Source organism: Mycetomoellerius zeteki, unplaced genomic scaffold (genome assembly GCF_001594055.1).
Source record: "Mycetomoellerius zeteki isolate Tzet28-1 unplaced genomic scaffold, Tzet1.0 scaffold47, whole genome shotgun sequence".
NCBI classification, from domain to species: domain Eukaryota; kingdom Metazoa; phylum Arthropoda; class Insecta; order Hymenoptera; family Formicidae; genus Mycetomoellerius; species Mycetomoellerius zeteki.
The window spans coordinates 146,755-162,319 of record NW_017257468.1 but is presented as its reverse complement, the minus strand read 5'-3'; the positions used below and the strand labels follow the sequence as shown (position 1 = coordinate 162,319).

At 37.0% G+C, this 15,565-nt stretch overlaps 2 protein-coding genes across 4 annotated transcripts in view; one reads left to right on the top strand and one right to left on the bottom strand.

Moving 5' to 3' along the window:
* Positions 1 to 675: 675 nt before the first annotated feature.
* On the bottom strand, positions 676 to 1,528 carry LOC108727103 (protein LZIC). Its single transcript, XM_018455036.1, has 3 exons — positions 1,428 to 1,528; positions 1,218 to 1,353; positions 676 to 1,129 (listed from the first exon to the last, which is right to left on the bottom strand). The coding sequence occupies exons 1-3, from the start codon at positions 1,526 to 1,528 to the stop codon at positions 785 to 787; spliced, it is 582 nt and encodes a 193-aa protein (XP_018310538.1). The 3' UTR covers positions 676 to 784.
* A 1,940-nt stretch (positions 1,529 to 3,468) lies between these two features.
* The window catches only part of Eif4g (eukaryotic translation initiation factor 4 gamma), a 64,370-nt gene continuing 52,273 nt past the window's right edge, over positions 3,469 to 15,565 (top strand). The window contains exon 1 of one of the 3 annotated variants that reach the window (XM_018455039.1): positions 3,469 to 3,859. In XM_018455039.1, coding sequence (XP_018310541.1) covers positions 3,643 to 3,859 — 217 coding nt within the window. In that variant the 5' untranslated portion in view covers positions 3,469 to 3,642. Of the gene's footprint in view, positions 3,860 to 13,510; positions 13,921 to 15,565 lie in introns of those variants that run through there. The other 2 variants (XM_018455042.1, XM_018455040.1) reach the window with 2 other exon arrangements.

Genomic DNA, 15,565 nt, shown 5'->3' with positions numbered 1-15,565 from the left:
TTAATCTTTTTGATCTATTATTTTTCTAGATAAGTTTTTGTTCCTTATACAGTATATTGATAACAGACTGCAACGTAATTACGTCTGTCATAATGTGAACAAATATATATTGTTATTTCAGTCATTAATTCATCAGTTATTCATCACATTTGTCTTAGGATATTATCTCTTTGCAATTCTTACTTTAATTTATCAGAGTGAAATGATTCTTTAAATGTGGAAACGGTAAGTCACACAGAAACATCAATATATTTATTTCATAATTCACACATAACAATCTCTTGTGGACATATACAAGATACCTTTATACATGTTGTATCTGGTGTGTACTATAAAATTTAATTGGATGTAACTATTTGTGCTGGATCACAGTAAATACTTAAATAATAGAAAATAATTCATATTTGAAATTATTTATATACTAAATTGCGTAAAAGTTATGTATATGTTTCTTATTTATCTTTGATTACTTATTTATATTTAAAATCTCCATAATGCAAAACCATTTCTTTACATCAAATAACAATCAATATCATATTCCTGCTACATTACAGCAAAATTTATAATTTAATTGTCCAGTTTACCATATATATTTCAATTTGCAAGCGTTTGAATGTTAATGGCATCAAAACTTTGTCAATTTCAAATCATGAATAATAAAAAAAGAAATCTAACATCTAAGACATATTGTATGAATATAAGTTGTTCGGTAAAAAAGCTCTTTAACGAAACTTAAAAAATAGTGATAAATTAAAAATGACATAACATTGTTATAACGATTAATTCAAGTATCTTGCGTAGCTTTAACTTCCTTGCCAACTACATCTAGAGCCATTTTACCCTTTCCCGCTGTTTCGGTAATTTGCACATACCTGGTGGTATCTATATTATTTAAAGACAATCGTTCCAACAACTGTAACTCAGATGGTTCTAATTTTTCTCCAAGTTGCCTCAAAGCACTTAATATTTCTCCTCGTTGGCGATCGGCGGCTTCTTTGTTCAGTTTTCCTAATTTTACATCTCGATCGATTTGCGAGAGACGTTCCTTGAGTCCAGTAGGTTCCCGTTTACCAAACATTCTTATGACGGCTGGTGTTTGGAATGCGGCACTGATGGCTGCTTGAGTTGCCTATTAAGAATTGACAGTCGAGTAGAAACGTATACTAGAATGTATCACATTACTGTAATTTGTTAAGAAAAATATATAAGATATATACCAATTGCATTGCTCCAAGTTCATCGACTAAAGTCATATTCCCAGATATCATTCTTTGCAAACTCTCGTTAAATTCACGGAGTTGTTCCATGGTGTCTTCCTTACATTCCTGATAATCTGTCTCATCTAGAGTAACCCTGTTAACGAAATAAAGAAAATAAAAATGTATATAAATGTAAAATTTTTGAAATAAATCAGAAGGAAACAAAACCTGCAATCTTCCAAATCTTCTAACTGCTGCACAAGCCGGTCCAATTGTTCTTCCAAATTCTTTTTGAGTCTATCGGTTTCTGCTTTTCCGTGAGAGCTCATTTTGCGGTCGAGCGATGAAAACGTAGAACGGAGAAGAAAAAAAAATGTATGCAACGATAAAAAGATAATATAGGTTAGCGTCAGGTTAAAAAAATGCCGAAATGTAATTCTTTGCTTGTCAGACAATATATATGTCGCAAAATATAAATCTGTTAAAAAAAAGGCAGAATTCTTTCATTCGCTACTTATTTACAGTACTTTGCAATGTAACAATTGTCGCAAAACATAAAGATCGTATAATGTAAAGATCACATTAAAGCAGAAAAGCAGAATTTGACATTTGTTAAAACCAGTGAACCAATCAAAAGTTGCATTAGGTCTGTTCGAGTTGCTTGCACTTTTGGCACTCGGCATCTTCGCTTTCTCTCTTTTCAAGGCCAAATATATATCTATCTCATTTTAAGTGCAAAAATATTTGGGAATTTCATGCAATGTGAACAGACCTATGGATGTTTTTTTGTAGTTACACCGAACTATGTACACTTTTGGAACTTAAAGTGAGATAAGTATATGTTTAATATTTGACGAGAGCAAGAAAGAGAATTCTAGTGCAGATTAGTGCAGGAATAAAAAAAACAGACCTATTAATTTAATTTATTATAAATCCGACTATGAATACAATGGGCGGTATTCATAGTCCTTATTTTAAGACCGTCTTAAGTTTAGCTTTGAGATGTCATGAACCAGTCAGAGAGTCGCATTAGCGTCTTAGAACATTAGGTCTGTTCGCATTGCATGAAATCCTCAAATATTTTTGCACTTAAAATGAGATATATATATATATTTGGCCTTGAAAAGAGAGAAAGCGAAGATGCCGAGTGCCAAAAGTGCAAGCAACGCGAACAGATCTATTACTTAATACGGTCTTAAAATAAGAATCGACTGTGAATACCGGCCATAGTCCGTTCTTATTTCAAGATCATTTTAATTAAGGCTGTGTTCCAAAATTGACTGCCGGTACTGAAAATCTATAGTGCACTTAACGTAAACTGTAGCATTTTCTGTGCTGGCAGTAAATTTGGAACACAGCCTCTACAGCTTTTTTGTCCAGTTTGAAGACGTTTATTGGCTCGCGTGGATTCCATTCGAATAAATTATATCTGTCGCGTTGCTTGCACTTTTAGCACTCGGCATCTTCGCTTTCTCTCTTTTTAAAGCCAAATATATATCTACCTCATCTTAAGTGTAAAAATATTTGGGGATTTCATGTAACGCGAACAGACCTATTGATCGGTGCGTTCGTGTTGCCGCGGATCAATCGGTCAACAAAACAAAACGTCAAATTCCCTAAGGGGGCGACATTCGCTGTCCACATTCGCCTCCTCCTAGGGTCAGCGCCGACGGCGGAAACATCTCCGAGTGCTCGGGAAACGTGGTCATTCCCCTACGTCATTACGAACCGACGAACGTCGCGTCGGACAGGCAGTATCAGTAGGATCGAGCGAACGATCGAGTAGGTACGCGTGGGTAACGTTATTACTTGTCTCGAGAATTCGTGACGGCGTGGTCGCGCATTGATACATATATACGATACGACAGACGTTGCTCCGTTCCTCGTTGAATCGGCCGGCGAACGGTGATTATGCGAAGAGAGATCGCGCGCAAGCGGAACGTTCCTCTCTTCGGACACTGTTTGGTGCGCGGGCGATCGAGCGGAGATCGCGGGATTACCGTAAAAAACGTACGATCGTCGCGCGGCGGGATACATCGCGGACGCCCGATATACGGACGGAAGTGCGCGACGGGAACACGTAGGAGAATCAAGCGTGCGGTCCTTTTTCCTCTGTCCACGTTCACGCGCGAAATCGTATTTATCGAGTGAACGAGAGAGTGCGGGAGCGCGCGCGCGCGCGCTCTTGCTCGGTCCGATCGTTTCTGCTGGATCGTCGCCGATCGCGTCGCCGTACACGATCCGGACGCGTGATCGTTCCCGATCGCGGGATATTTATCTTCCAAGGTCGGCGGGGAATCTGAATCGCGCGTAAATCGTCGTCGTCGTCGTCGTCGAAGCTGAACGCGGTACGTGGGCGATAAAATAACGTACCTATGAGTGCGACTCGCGTGAGGTATCAGAGTTCAAAGGACAGTTCGCACGAGGAAGATCCACGCCTGCGATGAGTATGCCGACGAAGGGGAAGCACCACCACCTGTCCCACCATCATCACCCGCAGCACCATTCGCAGCCGCAGCAACATCACCAGCCGCAGCAGCAACAGCCCCATCACACCCCGCCGCAACATCAGCACCAGATCATCCTGAACCAGCCCGTCGTGCATTCCCCGCAGACCTACAGCGCTGTCGTTACTACCAACACTCGCTTCCTGAATGCCGGTAAGCCTTTTAAAAAGATTCTTTTTTTTCCTCGCACGCATCTCTCTTCCCGTGATTCTGCGAGGATCCGTCCGAGCGATCGTTTACCGTAATTTGTATTCGCCTTGTCGGACTTGCGACGGCATGGGATATTTTCATATCGTCGATATCGGTCGACGATGTACACGAGGATGCCCTGACGATCCTCGCCCGATCTTACTCGTCGCGCATGCGATTCCACGGGGAAAAAAAAAGTGTTATTTGAGGTTAGGACGACCACGCGACATGTGGCACGTACGCCACGAGAAAAGAGCACCGACGTGTCCTTCGTTGGCGTGTGTCGTTTTCTCTTCTCACAAACGATACGAGGTGAAAATTACAAAAGCAAACGAACTGGAATACCTATTTATAATTGCATCGGTCGACGCCTAGCAAATTTGCTCACCTTCGTAATTCTCACCTCGTTTCAAGGTGTCGGAATTGACCTCCTTTGTATCATAGATTTATTCGAATGGATCGGAATTGTGTTTAATTAATATTACTCCTTAAATTTCTATTGTATTTTTTTTTTTTTTAGGAAAGAAACGGAATAATTCCGATCGCAATTCATTCCGAACAATTCCGAATAATACGTACAAATATCCTCGATTGTTCGATATAATTATAGGAAGCTCGTTCGATTATCCGGGTGAAACGAGAAATGGGTGTACAGTTTTTATGATGAAAATTTCAAAATACCCAAATCGGCGAGTTACTTCCTTTCTCTTCGTGAGCTGCGCTGAAAATCGACGCGCGTATGTATGCCAACGGAAAACGGATCTCTGGAGGACGAAAGTTTAAAGGAACGATTCGTGAAAAGAACGAAAGAAAAGAAAATAGTTATTTTTTCCCTCCCTTTCTCTCGCCTCTGAATTGAATCTGATTGCGAACGTTAGATCTGTTCTTTTTAGCCGAACTTATTGCGTCATTCATCTCTTCCTTTTTTTTTTTTTTGTGGAAAGGAAAAAGAAAGAAAAGAGTTGAGTTGAAACAAACAGACGTATTTCAGTTAGATCGCGGTACCGTTTGATCTTTCGTGATGTTATTGTGCTTGTTATTCCCGGAACGAAGAATTGGATTTGATCGGCTAACGTCTTTAGATCCCCGAGCTTAATTTCTACCTCGCGTCGATTTTTTTGTTTTTGTTTTTATCGTCCGCCCTCAGGCTTTTTTCCCCTTTCGCGCTTCTACTCGAATAATAACTCGATTCTTCGAGAACGAAAGAGAAAGACAGATGAATATGTAAAGTTGTAAACACAATGAAAAGCACAGGCAATAGGAACAACACAGGGAATAATACATTTTAAAAAATATAATGTTTATTTAACTAAAGTGACTGTCTCGAATTAGGAGAGACAGCCTCAAGTTATAACTTTTTACAACGCGTCTCAAATTTTCTCCGAAATTAAAGACATAATTATAAACTGTTCTTCTTTTAAGTTTGAAACAATAAGTGATAATAATAAAAAAATGTAAAATATAATTTTCAACTAACATGATTATTTAAAACCCCTGATATTCATAAAATACATTAAATAGAAAAGTACAATTTTAAAAAATGAAATGATTTCGTAACTTGACGTAATTTTTGTTATAATCTCATATGATGTTATACATTAAGTATTATTATTATTAGTTATTTACAAATATAATAATATAAATATATAATGTGTTTCATTAACAATTAATAAACATATTTATTTATTAAAATTTAATTATGACAATTGATATTGAATTTGTTTTTAAATGTCCCTCTTTCTCTTCTTAAGGAGTTGGTTACTTTAGATTTAACACCTTGCGATGTTTATATTATTCTCATGATGTTGATGTTAATATTAACTAATTTTGGTTCAACTAATTCTTCATCTTTTTTTAATTCTAAAAATTAGAAACATATGAAGGATTAATTGAAACGGGCTTATCACGGTGAGAATTATATAGACGACACCGTATGGTATCTATATACAATTAAATCTATATCGATATTTTTTAAAGTGCAAATTTCAATCTATCAGAATTATTCCCTGTTTCTATTGTCTATGCTTTTCAATTGTATCTCGGCTTTTAATGGGTTTTCTACAATAGGCTATTACCTGAGCTTTAAGTCTCAAGCTGTAAGAAATCGACCAATCATAGTCGACTATTCTTTCCACATTCGACTGTGATTGATCAATTTTTTATGGCTTCAGACTTAAAGCTTAGGTTATGATTTATTGTAGAAAGTCTTATTTGAGTCCCGAAACACAATGAGTGTAGTAAGCCTTAAGCCATAAGAAATCAACCAATTACAGTCGATTATTCTTCTCACATTCGACTGTGATTAGCCAATATCTTACAGTTTAAAACTTGCTACTCCTATTGTGTTTCGGGGATTAGCCTTAAATATAACGAAAAGAGTAATGCCTGGTTTATGCTTCGGTCTTAACTCTAAAATTCTAAAATTCAGCCAATAGGGCTGCCAGTTTTAACTGGTTCTAACTGAAATCTGTATTCCATTGGCTAAATTTTAGGATTTTAGGATTAAAACCGAAGCATAAACCAGGAATAAGAGGTTTCAACCTCTTCATCGGAAATCGTGTATACTAAAATGCACGGTTTGATAAGTTGACATCTTATCCCCGTTATTCCCCGTTTCTATTGCACTTGCTTTTCGCTGTGTTTAAGGCTTTACTCGCTCATCGCCATCGCGGTATGCGATATACAGGTGTGCGTGTCCACGTGAAAGCAAAACCGCTGTTCCCCGCGATGTCGGCTACGCCAAGTTCGACAACTCGGCCGTGCAAGTAGAACGACGGCGAGTTGCTCTTTTCCTGGCTTCCGTAATCTCGTTACATTAGTTTCTTGCAGTTAACAGTGGTAGCAACAATAGAAGCATCAACTTGTTATCCGGAGTAACGATTATCAGTAGAGCTAACGTCTACCGACCGTCGCTATCGATATCAGAATGCTTTGGAAATATTTATTCGTCCGTCTCTATTTACAGTCTTTAACTGTCTCTACGTGTTACATATTTAATTGGAATATATACACTGAGAAAAACGTCTGGTTGAAAATGGACGAACCAAAAAATTCTGATTATATCAATTGAAATTCTGATGGTCTCAAAACTAGAATTTTAATAGATTTAACAAAAAATTCTAATTCGTCCATTTTAAACCAGAATTCCAATTAATCGAACCACGTTCTTTTCACTCTATATTTTTTTCAGTTGGCACACAATGATGTCATTGTAATCCAAATAATGTCAATTTCCAATAACGGGATCGTGAATATCTCGTTGTTTTTCGAGTTAATTCAACCAGACATTTTTTCATTGATTGTGAGAGAAATATTTGATGTGAACAACCATAATTTTGATTTGTTGACATGTGAATTATCACAGTTTTGTTTTAATTTAATTAAATTGTTGTTTTGATTAAAATTTTGTTATTCTAATCAAATTTTAATTAGAACAATACGATTTATAAATTAATATTTCATAATTCACGTATCAATAAAATTATAGCTGTTCAAACCAAACATTTCTCTCGGTGTTCTCAATGTATATTTTTTTAGTTGGTATACAATTACAGTTAATATCAATTTTTAATTAATTTGAGAAATATACTTGATCTACGAAATCGCATATATCTTTTTGATTCTCGGGTTGATCCAACCAGATATTTTTCTCAATGTATATTTTTTGGTTTACACTGAGAAAAATGATTTGGTTGAAAATTGACCAACCAGAAAGATTCTTATTCATTAAAGGTTATCTCAACTACACGGAGAGAATTATCTTTTAAAACAAATATTAAATTTCATTGTATCAACGCATGAAAATTCAATAATAATAATATGAATTAGGCCTAATGCCGGTCGAAGCTAGATCTTAATTGCTTATTAAATAATTCAAATGTGAATTATATATATACTATATGTACTTGCATATATAACATATTTGTAGCATTATTCACTACGCGCCGAAATTTCTCCGGACTTTTTACAAACGCAGCTAAACTACTGAAATAATATCACAAATTAAATTTTGATGCTCAATAAACATCTATTCGAGAGATCTTAACCTAATAGAATCTGTAAATAAATTTAATTATTTGCGAAAAATATTACCTCGGCCGGGAGTCGAACCCGGATCTCTTACATTCCGTGTGAGAAGTACATACATAGTATATATATATATAATTCACATTTGAATTATTTAATAAGCAATTAAGATCTAGCTTCGACCGGCATTAGGCCTAATTCATATTATTATTATCTTTTAAAATTCACCCTGAAAATATGGTAGTTGTGGTACCCTACAATATTTAAAAAATTTTTACCATGCATTTCAGTAAAATTAATCAAACTTATTTTATATTTTATTGTATTTTATTAACGAATGAGAAAAATTTACATAAAATTCTTCGAAATATTGTCCCAGAACTACTATATTTTCAGAGTAAACTATAAAAAAAAATTTTCTTGTAGAATTTCCGTGTAGAATTCGAATCGATTTAATAAGAATCTTCTGGTTCGTCCATTTTCAATGAAATCATTTTTCTCAGTGTAGCATACAATTACGTTAGTTTTCAAATCGTCAGTTCTCATTAATTCGAGAAGTATCCCTACGGGATCGCGAATATCTTTTTGTTTCTCCGGAGATCCAAAGGAAGCGTTGAGTCTCGATACTAGAGATTCGGCTCGCACGCGTGCTTTCACTTTCGTCTCGGCTCTCTAGCCAACGCAAATCACCGCTCGCCGTCGTATAACGTTTTATCGGTACGATCGGCCGTTCTTATCTCGGCACGCTCGTTCGTTCTCCCCATTTCGACGATTACGTATCGGGGCATAGCGTCTCTCGTCTGCTTTTTCCTTCCGTGTTACCTCTCTCTTCCCTCGCAAGCTCTTGGCGAAACAAGGACGCGGCTTTTCACCGCGCGGAATAAATGGCAAAGAGGACGTGATAAGCATGCGCGCGGGGAGGAGGACGAGGTGGTGACCACGATTGGCCGGCACGACGTGTAGCAAACTGTTGAATCGCGCCTATTAAAAGCGGAGGTGGGAGACAGAGGAGCTTCCTGCGTGCGAATCGCGACGTAACCGTCTCCGATCCGATGGCAATCGACGATCCGTTGCCCGATCTCGGAAAATAACAAGCACACCGAGAAGAATGCTCTGGTTGAATCACAAATAGTAATTCTAGTTGAAAACGGACGAATCGGAATTTTCTGCTTAAGGCCCGATTCCACCAACGTTACTTTGACTTTAAGCGAGGCGCGAATCTCTCTGTCTCTTTTTGGCTTTAAAACGAGATAGATAATTAGAATTCTTATTGTTGATACAATTATTCTGCTAAAAATAAAAACTCTAGTAGATTTTAAAAACAGAAATATTGTATCAATCAAAATTTCGATTATCTCAATTAGAATTGTATAATAAATTTAACCAGAAAATTCGGATTCGTCGATTTTCAGCCAGAAATTTTTTTCAGTACAACAATATCAAATCTGCTCAAGTAAAAATGCATCTATTAAAATAGATAGTTGACAAATATATCATATAAACTGATAAAAAAATCGTATACGTTCTCTTTTTCTGGGGATAATTTTACATGAAAATGAAGAACGTTATGCCGCACGGTATTTGTAATAAAATATATTGTTTTCGTACGTAATATTAAGTAAAAATCTTGGAACGAATTCTTTCTTTCTATATAATATTGCTCTTCAAAGAATGGAATGTGTAGTATCTTAATTATTATATTACTTTATAGGCGTTTCCTACACACGCTCCGCTAAGCTTCCTGATTCATTACTTGAAATGACTGAAAATTTCCACTGTGTGTAAAAGTTCTCTACGTTATATAGAAATGTTGCTGTCATTAAGCTTATCTTTAGACTTGTCTCAGTCATTTAGCGGACGATAATGTACGATAATTCGTACAGATACGAAATAAATGCGATACGATAAAATGATGTATTTTAATTCTAATGCATGAAAAGGACAGCACCTATTATCATCTTGCAAGAACAAAAATTGTACGTTGTCACTTTTAACACTCGGTGCAATTACGAATGCATATTTAATTCAAATGAGATTCAAAGCGATAATGTATCGTCTCTTTAAGTGGCTTTCATAAGTACGATTCCGGTTCTGAGGCTTTCGCTGTAGCCATATTGAGAAGCCCAGAGATTATATGCAGTTTCTTCTCGCACGTTCGATAAATTAATTTTTCTCGTCGTTATTCGACAATATAAGTCGGTTAAGTCGGTAATATATACAAACGAATTATCTTAAATTTTCAGCAAAAACGAATCTTTGTAACAATTTAAATTCACGTCTATTATTCCATGTCGTTTTCTATTTTCATTTATTAAAAATAAAATTATAGAACTAACAGTATTAAGAATTATTATTCATATATTATAAAAAAAACGTGCAACTTTCCGCGACTGTTCAAAGATCGTGTTATTTCTGTATTTTCTTATTTTTCATCATAAAAACACCTCAGAAATTATCATAATGAGGCTACACTCAAGTAAAAAATGATACATTGAAATAAAGAATAAAATCCTTATTCTAACGTTGCAAAATCGCTGTCTGTGCATTTTAATCATTTAAATAATTTATTCAGAATTATTGATCTAACTCTGAAAATTTAAAATTTTATGTTGGATTTTTATTGTATTTAATATATCTAAGTTAATTTAATATAATGTGATTATATTATTTAAATATTTTGTGTTAAATTGATACTTGACATTTCTTAATATCAAAATAACTTTGTTAATTTAATGATTGAAATACATATTAATTTCTTATTTTAAAATACATTTATTACAAATTTAAAAACTCATTATTATGACAATTATTATCAAAACAAGAATTTATTTTCTTCTGCAGAATATTATAAAATTGATCGAAGAAGCAAATCAAATTTGTTTTGATTTAATAATCTTGATTTGAAATATCAAGTTCATTATAATTCAGAATGTGTTTTGAATAGATTTGATGCTTGCGATGAACTTATAATAGATTTGCGGATATATAAACTTTCGAAATGGAACTTGGAACAACTAATTATTATTACTTGCGTACAGAATGTATTTTTTTGTGTGTAGTGAAAGACGACCGGTGTATTTTACTAATTTATCGATATCTAAAGTTACGATATCTAAAGAAATTTATTTCATATATACATAATATATACAGGGTGTTTCCAAATTAAATCGCAAAACTTCGGGAGCGTGTAGAGGAGTAAAAAACTAAGAAAAAAAGTCCTATAGACATATGCTCGTTTTTGCTCCGTTTCAGAGAAATCGAAAAAAAATGTTTACATTTCTTGCCATATCTAGCACCGACATATTTGATTACATTTTCCACTTTCTGTTATGAATTTGTCAGTCGCTCTTTGAAAGCCTTTAACAGTAGATGAATTTTGTCTTTTGCAATATGCCGCGTACGTATTCTAATAGTGAATATGCTGATATGGTTTTTGTATACGGTTTCTGCAACGGTAATGCTTTAAAGGCGGTGCGAGAATATGCACGACGATTTCCAAACAGAAGAGTGCCAAACCGAAGAGTGTTTATGTTGACATTTAATAGATTGCGAGAGACTGGATCATTTTCAATTCGACAAGAAAACAACCGATTTCAAGCAGCGTTACGAAGAGATTTGCAGGCAGGGAATCGTATTTTACAACATTTTGACAATCATCCTGAGACCAGCGTTCGGAATGCGTCGGCTGTATTGGGAGTGTCACCACAAACAATTTGGCGAACTGTAAAAGGAGATAATCGCTATCCCTACCACATTCAAAAAGTGCAAAATTTATTACCTCAAGATCATTGGAACAGATTGAACTTTTGTAACTGGTACCTTCAGACATGCCACAATGATATTTTATTTCCATCTAAAATAATGTGGTCAGATGAGGCAACATTTACCAGAGGTGGAATAATTAATCAAAGGAATTATGGGCTCATCAAAATCCCAGGTCTGTTAGAGAATACAAATTTCAGCAAGAGTTTTCTGTTAATGTCTGGCTTGGAATTTGGAACGACGTTTTAGTGGGACCGTTTTTTTTACCTGCAAGATTAAATGGGGACCGTTTTCTAAATTTCTTGGAGAATGAATTTTCTGACTATTTAGAAAACATCCCATTACAACAACGTACTGAAATGTGGTTTCAATTAGATGGATGCCCTGCTCATTACAGCAGAGTCGCTAGAACCTGGTTAGATAGAAAATTCCCACAACGATGGATTGGACGTGGAGGAGCAGTACATTGGGCAACTCGTTCGCCCGACTTAACGCCATTAGATTTCTATGCATGGGGTACTCTGAAGCAAGAAGTTTATTCTTCGCCTATTCAATCAGAGCAACATTTGAGAAATCGTATCGTAGCTGCAGCGAACAGAATATCGCAAGAACAGTGCCTGGCTGCTACAAGAGCCGTGTTTGACAGATGCAATGCTTGTATTGCTGCAAGAGGTGCACATTTCGAACAAAATCTTCATTAAAAAGTTTATAAATAAAATAATTAAAATAATAAATTAAATATATTTTTTTCTTTTTTCGTGATTTCCTGCGAAACAAAGCAAAAAGGAGCATATGTCTATAGGACTTTTTTTCTTAGTTTTTTACTCCTCTACACGCTCCCGAAGTTTTGCCATTTAATTTGGAAACACCCTGTATATTAAGAAAATAAAACATTACACGATTTCTCGCCTCTGATTTAATATACGTAATTCGATATGATTACGGCGATAAGAAAATTCTATCGATCCGTTTGTCGCGTGAAAACTGCTGTCGGAAAGAGATTTTTTTCGAAAAAATCTTTTTCGTAATTCATGCACCAGTGTCGTGCGCGGAGAAATGGAGGCGCAACGCCCACACAGCATGAAATATTTTGAAATATTTTTATGAATCATTCTTGGAAATATTTCAATAAAATATTAAAAAAAATATTTCGTAAACATTTGTAAAACATTCCGTTGAAATATTTCACAAAAGTATTTTAGAAATATTGTAGAAACATAAACGTTTCAAGAAATATATCAAAAACTCTTGATGCGGGCATATCTATATTTCAGAAATATTTTTTGATATATTTCTGAAATATTTCTGAAATATTTCACGCTGCGTGGGACGGTAAGAGGTTAGAGAGAGGGTGACGGGGGGAGACACGGAGAGGAAGGCCGCGAGCGAAGTGTCGCGCGAGGTAGCGCGAAGTCCCGCGAAGCCGCGCGGATTCAACCGAGCGGTCGCTTCGGGCTTCGCGTACATGTGGCAATCGGCGGCTACGCAGCGCCGTACTCTCACGTTCCGTTTGCCGTTCGCGAACCTCCTCGGAGCGCGAGCATATGGTCGCGGACACGGACCGCGCGTTACGATTCTTCTGGTGAAGTGAGTGTCCCGTTTTTCGCCGAGAGAGACTCCGGTCGAGAGTGTCGCGTCGAACGTCATACATGTAAGATTCGATCTGCGCTCTCTGTTTTCCCTCCTATTTTTTTCTTTTTTCTTTTCCCTCCCCTTCGGTTGACGAGGATCACGGGTGGTTGACGATCTCGCGCGTGTAAGCGCAACATCAGCGATCGGATTCCGCTCGGATCGCTACTAACGCTCCCGAAAACGTCGCTCTGCGAGAGAGAGAGAGAGAGAAAGAGGGAGAGAAAAAGAGAGAGGCGACGATAGAGAGAAGAGTCTCTCCGCTCCGCTTCTAGGCGGAGGTTATATAATTTCTCCGAAGCCGCGCGTTCTTTCTGGTAACGATATCGAGACAGCACGCGCGAATTCTACCGATTTTGCACCTGACACCCGATAGAGATTGCCGCCCATGCGACCGCGCGTGTCACCGTGCGCCGACGAAGGGGCGGGCGATATCGCCGATAGACGATCGAGTCGATAGAAAGAGAGAGAAAGAGAAAAGGGGGATAGTAAAGAAACATGTGCTCGACGTGATACGGTCACCACGATACCTATCGTCAGTGTAAACGGTCGCCGACGGTCACTGTGCACGAGACGACGGCCCACGGCGGAAATGTCCACGTTGATAGGTGAGTTTATCATGCGCGTTGTACCTTGAGTTTCTTATATTTCTCGTATTTCTGCCGTATAAACCTTTCCACGCCGCTTTTCTTCAGCCTCTCTCGCGATTTCCTTTATTTTTTGCGTCATTATCGACGCGTAATATTATTAGCGGATGGAAATATTACGCAAATTGATGTTGCTGCAACCTTCTGAAGATGTCGCGTCGAGTGGCGTCTGGTCACAGCCACGTGACAACGTCGTCGTTGACCTGCCTGATGTTTACCGAATGGCAAGTACTCAATTCGCGCGATCGCTGGTAAACACGTGTCACTGCGATTTGATGGCTCCGCTTCTTTCCGATATTTTCTAGGTATCTTCTTGTATCTTGATATCTTTCCACTTGATGTAGATTAACTTCTAATCTCTGTTTAATTTACTTTCTTTCGAGTTTTAAGACCCGCCGATATAATATTAGTTTTAGTCTCGGTTCAATTTATTCTTTATTCTTTTTAAGATTAATGCCCGTTTTTACCGTTATAGTTTAATTTTAATCTCTCTGTTTAATCTAACTTTTCATCTCTTTTTAGTTCTAGGAATTAGAAAAGGATGAAGAGTAAGTTGAACCAAGATTAAAGTTAATCTTGCATTGGCGGAACCTCGCCTAAGAACGGTAAAAAAACGAAGAGTAAATTGAATCGATATTAAAGCTACTTACATTGTACCTTAAAGTTACTTACATAGTACCTACATTGTTGAAAGTGGGCATTAATGTATTCTTTTACACCCGTTTCTCCCGAAATTGGATTAATTTTAATGTTGATCTAACTAACTCTTCATCGTCTTCCAGTTCGAGGAATTAAAAAAGACAAACGGCAAGTTGAACCGAGATTAAAGTTAATCTACATAGAAACAGGCATTGCTCATCTTTTTCTAATTTTTACTAGACCAGGAAAAAGATGAAAGGTTGAACCGAGATTAAAGTTAATCTTATACATTCGTGAAAACTGGTATTATGCGTTCGGAGTGAAGAACCTTTATCGTTTCTTCTTCCCCTCCTGTATCCCTAATCTCACTAATCCACAGGTCTGCGATCCCACATTCTTTCGATAAAAGGAAGTAGCATTTCTTCTAGTATACTTGGAATGTATTTCGGTTATGGTTCTCAGTCGATAGAGTTCTACGGATATTCGTCGATACACCCCAATACACTTGAGACGTCTTATCTCCTTTCTATTTGCTAGATAAGAATAATCTCATCGTTTTAATCTACTGAATCATGCAAGGGGAAAGGGGGGGAGGGGGTCTTGGAACGTCATGTTACCGAAAGCTTTCCAGGAAGTCCGATCATAACGCACGCTTGTTTTTACAATAAGGATGCGACACGAAGCTCCTTTAGACGTTCAAACTGTCTAACGAGTTCATCAAGGTCTCGCGTTTCGAGCCGCGTCTCGTTGAGTAAGAAATCCGCTGCAAAGGGCAACACGAATAAAATTGCGTAACGCGCGTGCGAGTCGTATCGGGACGGCGATAGCGACAAGTTGCAATTTTATAGCTCGATTATTAATTGAAATTGATTGTAAACAAGGAATGCGATAAAACGCGAATTTCTCCGTTTAATTAAAACGGAAAATAATTTTGGAACGGCATGCCTCGTACAGAGAAATTTTAAAC

Excerpts from the sequence above, each read along its gene's own strand:
- LOC108727103 (XM_018455036.1), bottom strand. The coding sequence starts at position 1,528 with ATGAGCTCTCACGGAAAAGCAGAAACCGATAGACTCAAAAAGAATTTG. Across the intron at positions 1,354-1,427 it reads GAAGATTTGGAAGATTGCAG|GGTTACTCTAGATGAGACAG; the intron begins GTTTTGTTTCCT and ends TTTCGTTAACAG. Across the intron at positions 1,130-1,217 it reads AACTTGGAGCAATGCAATTG|GCAACTCAAGCAGCCATCAG; the intron begins GTATATATCTTA and ends AATTCTTAATAG.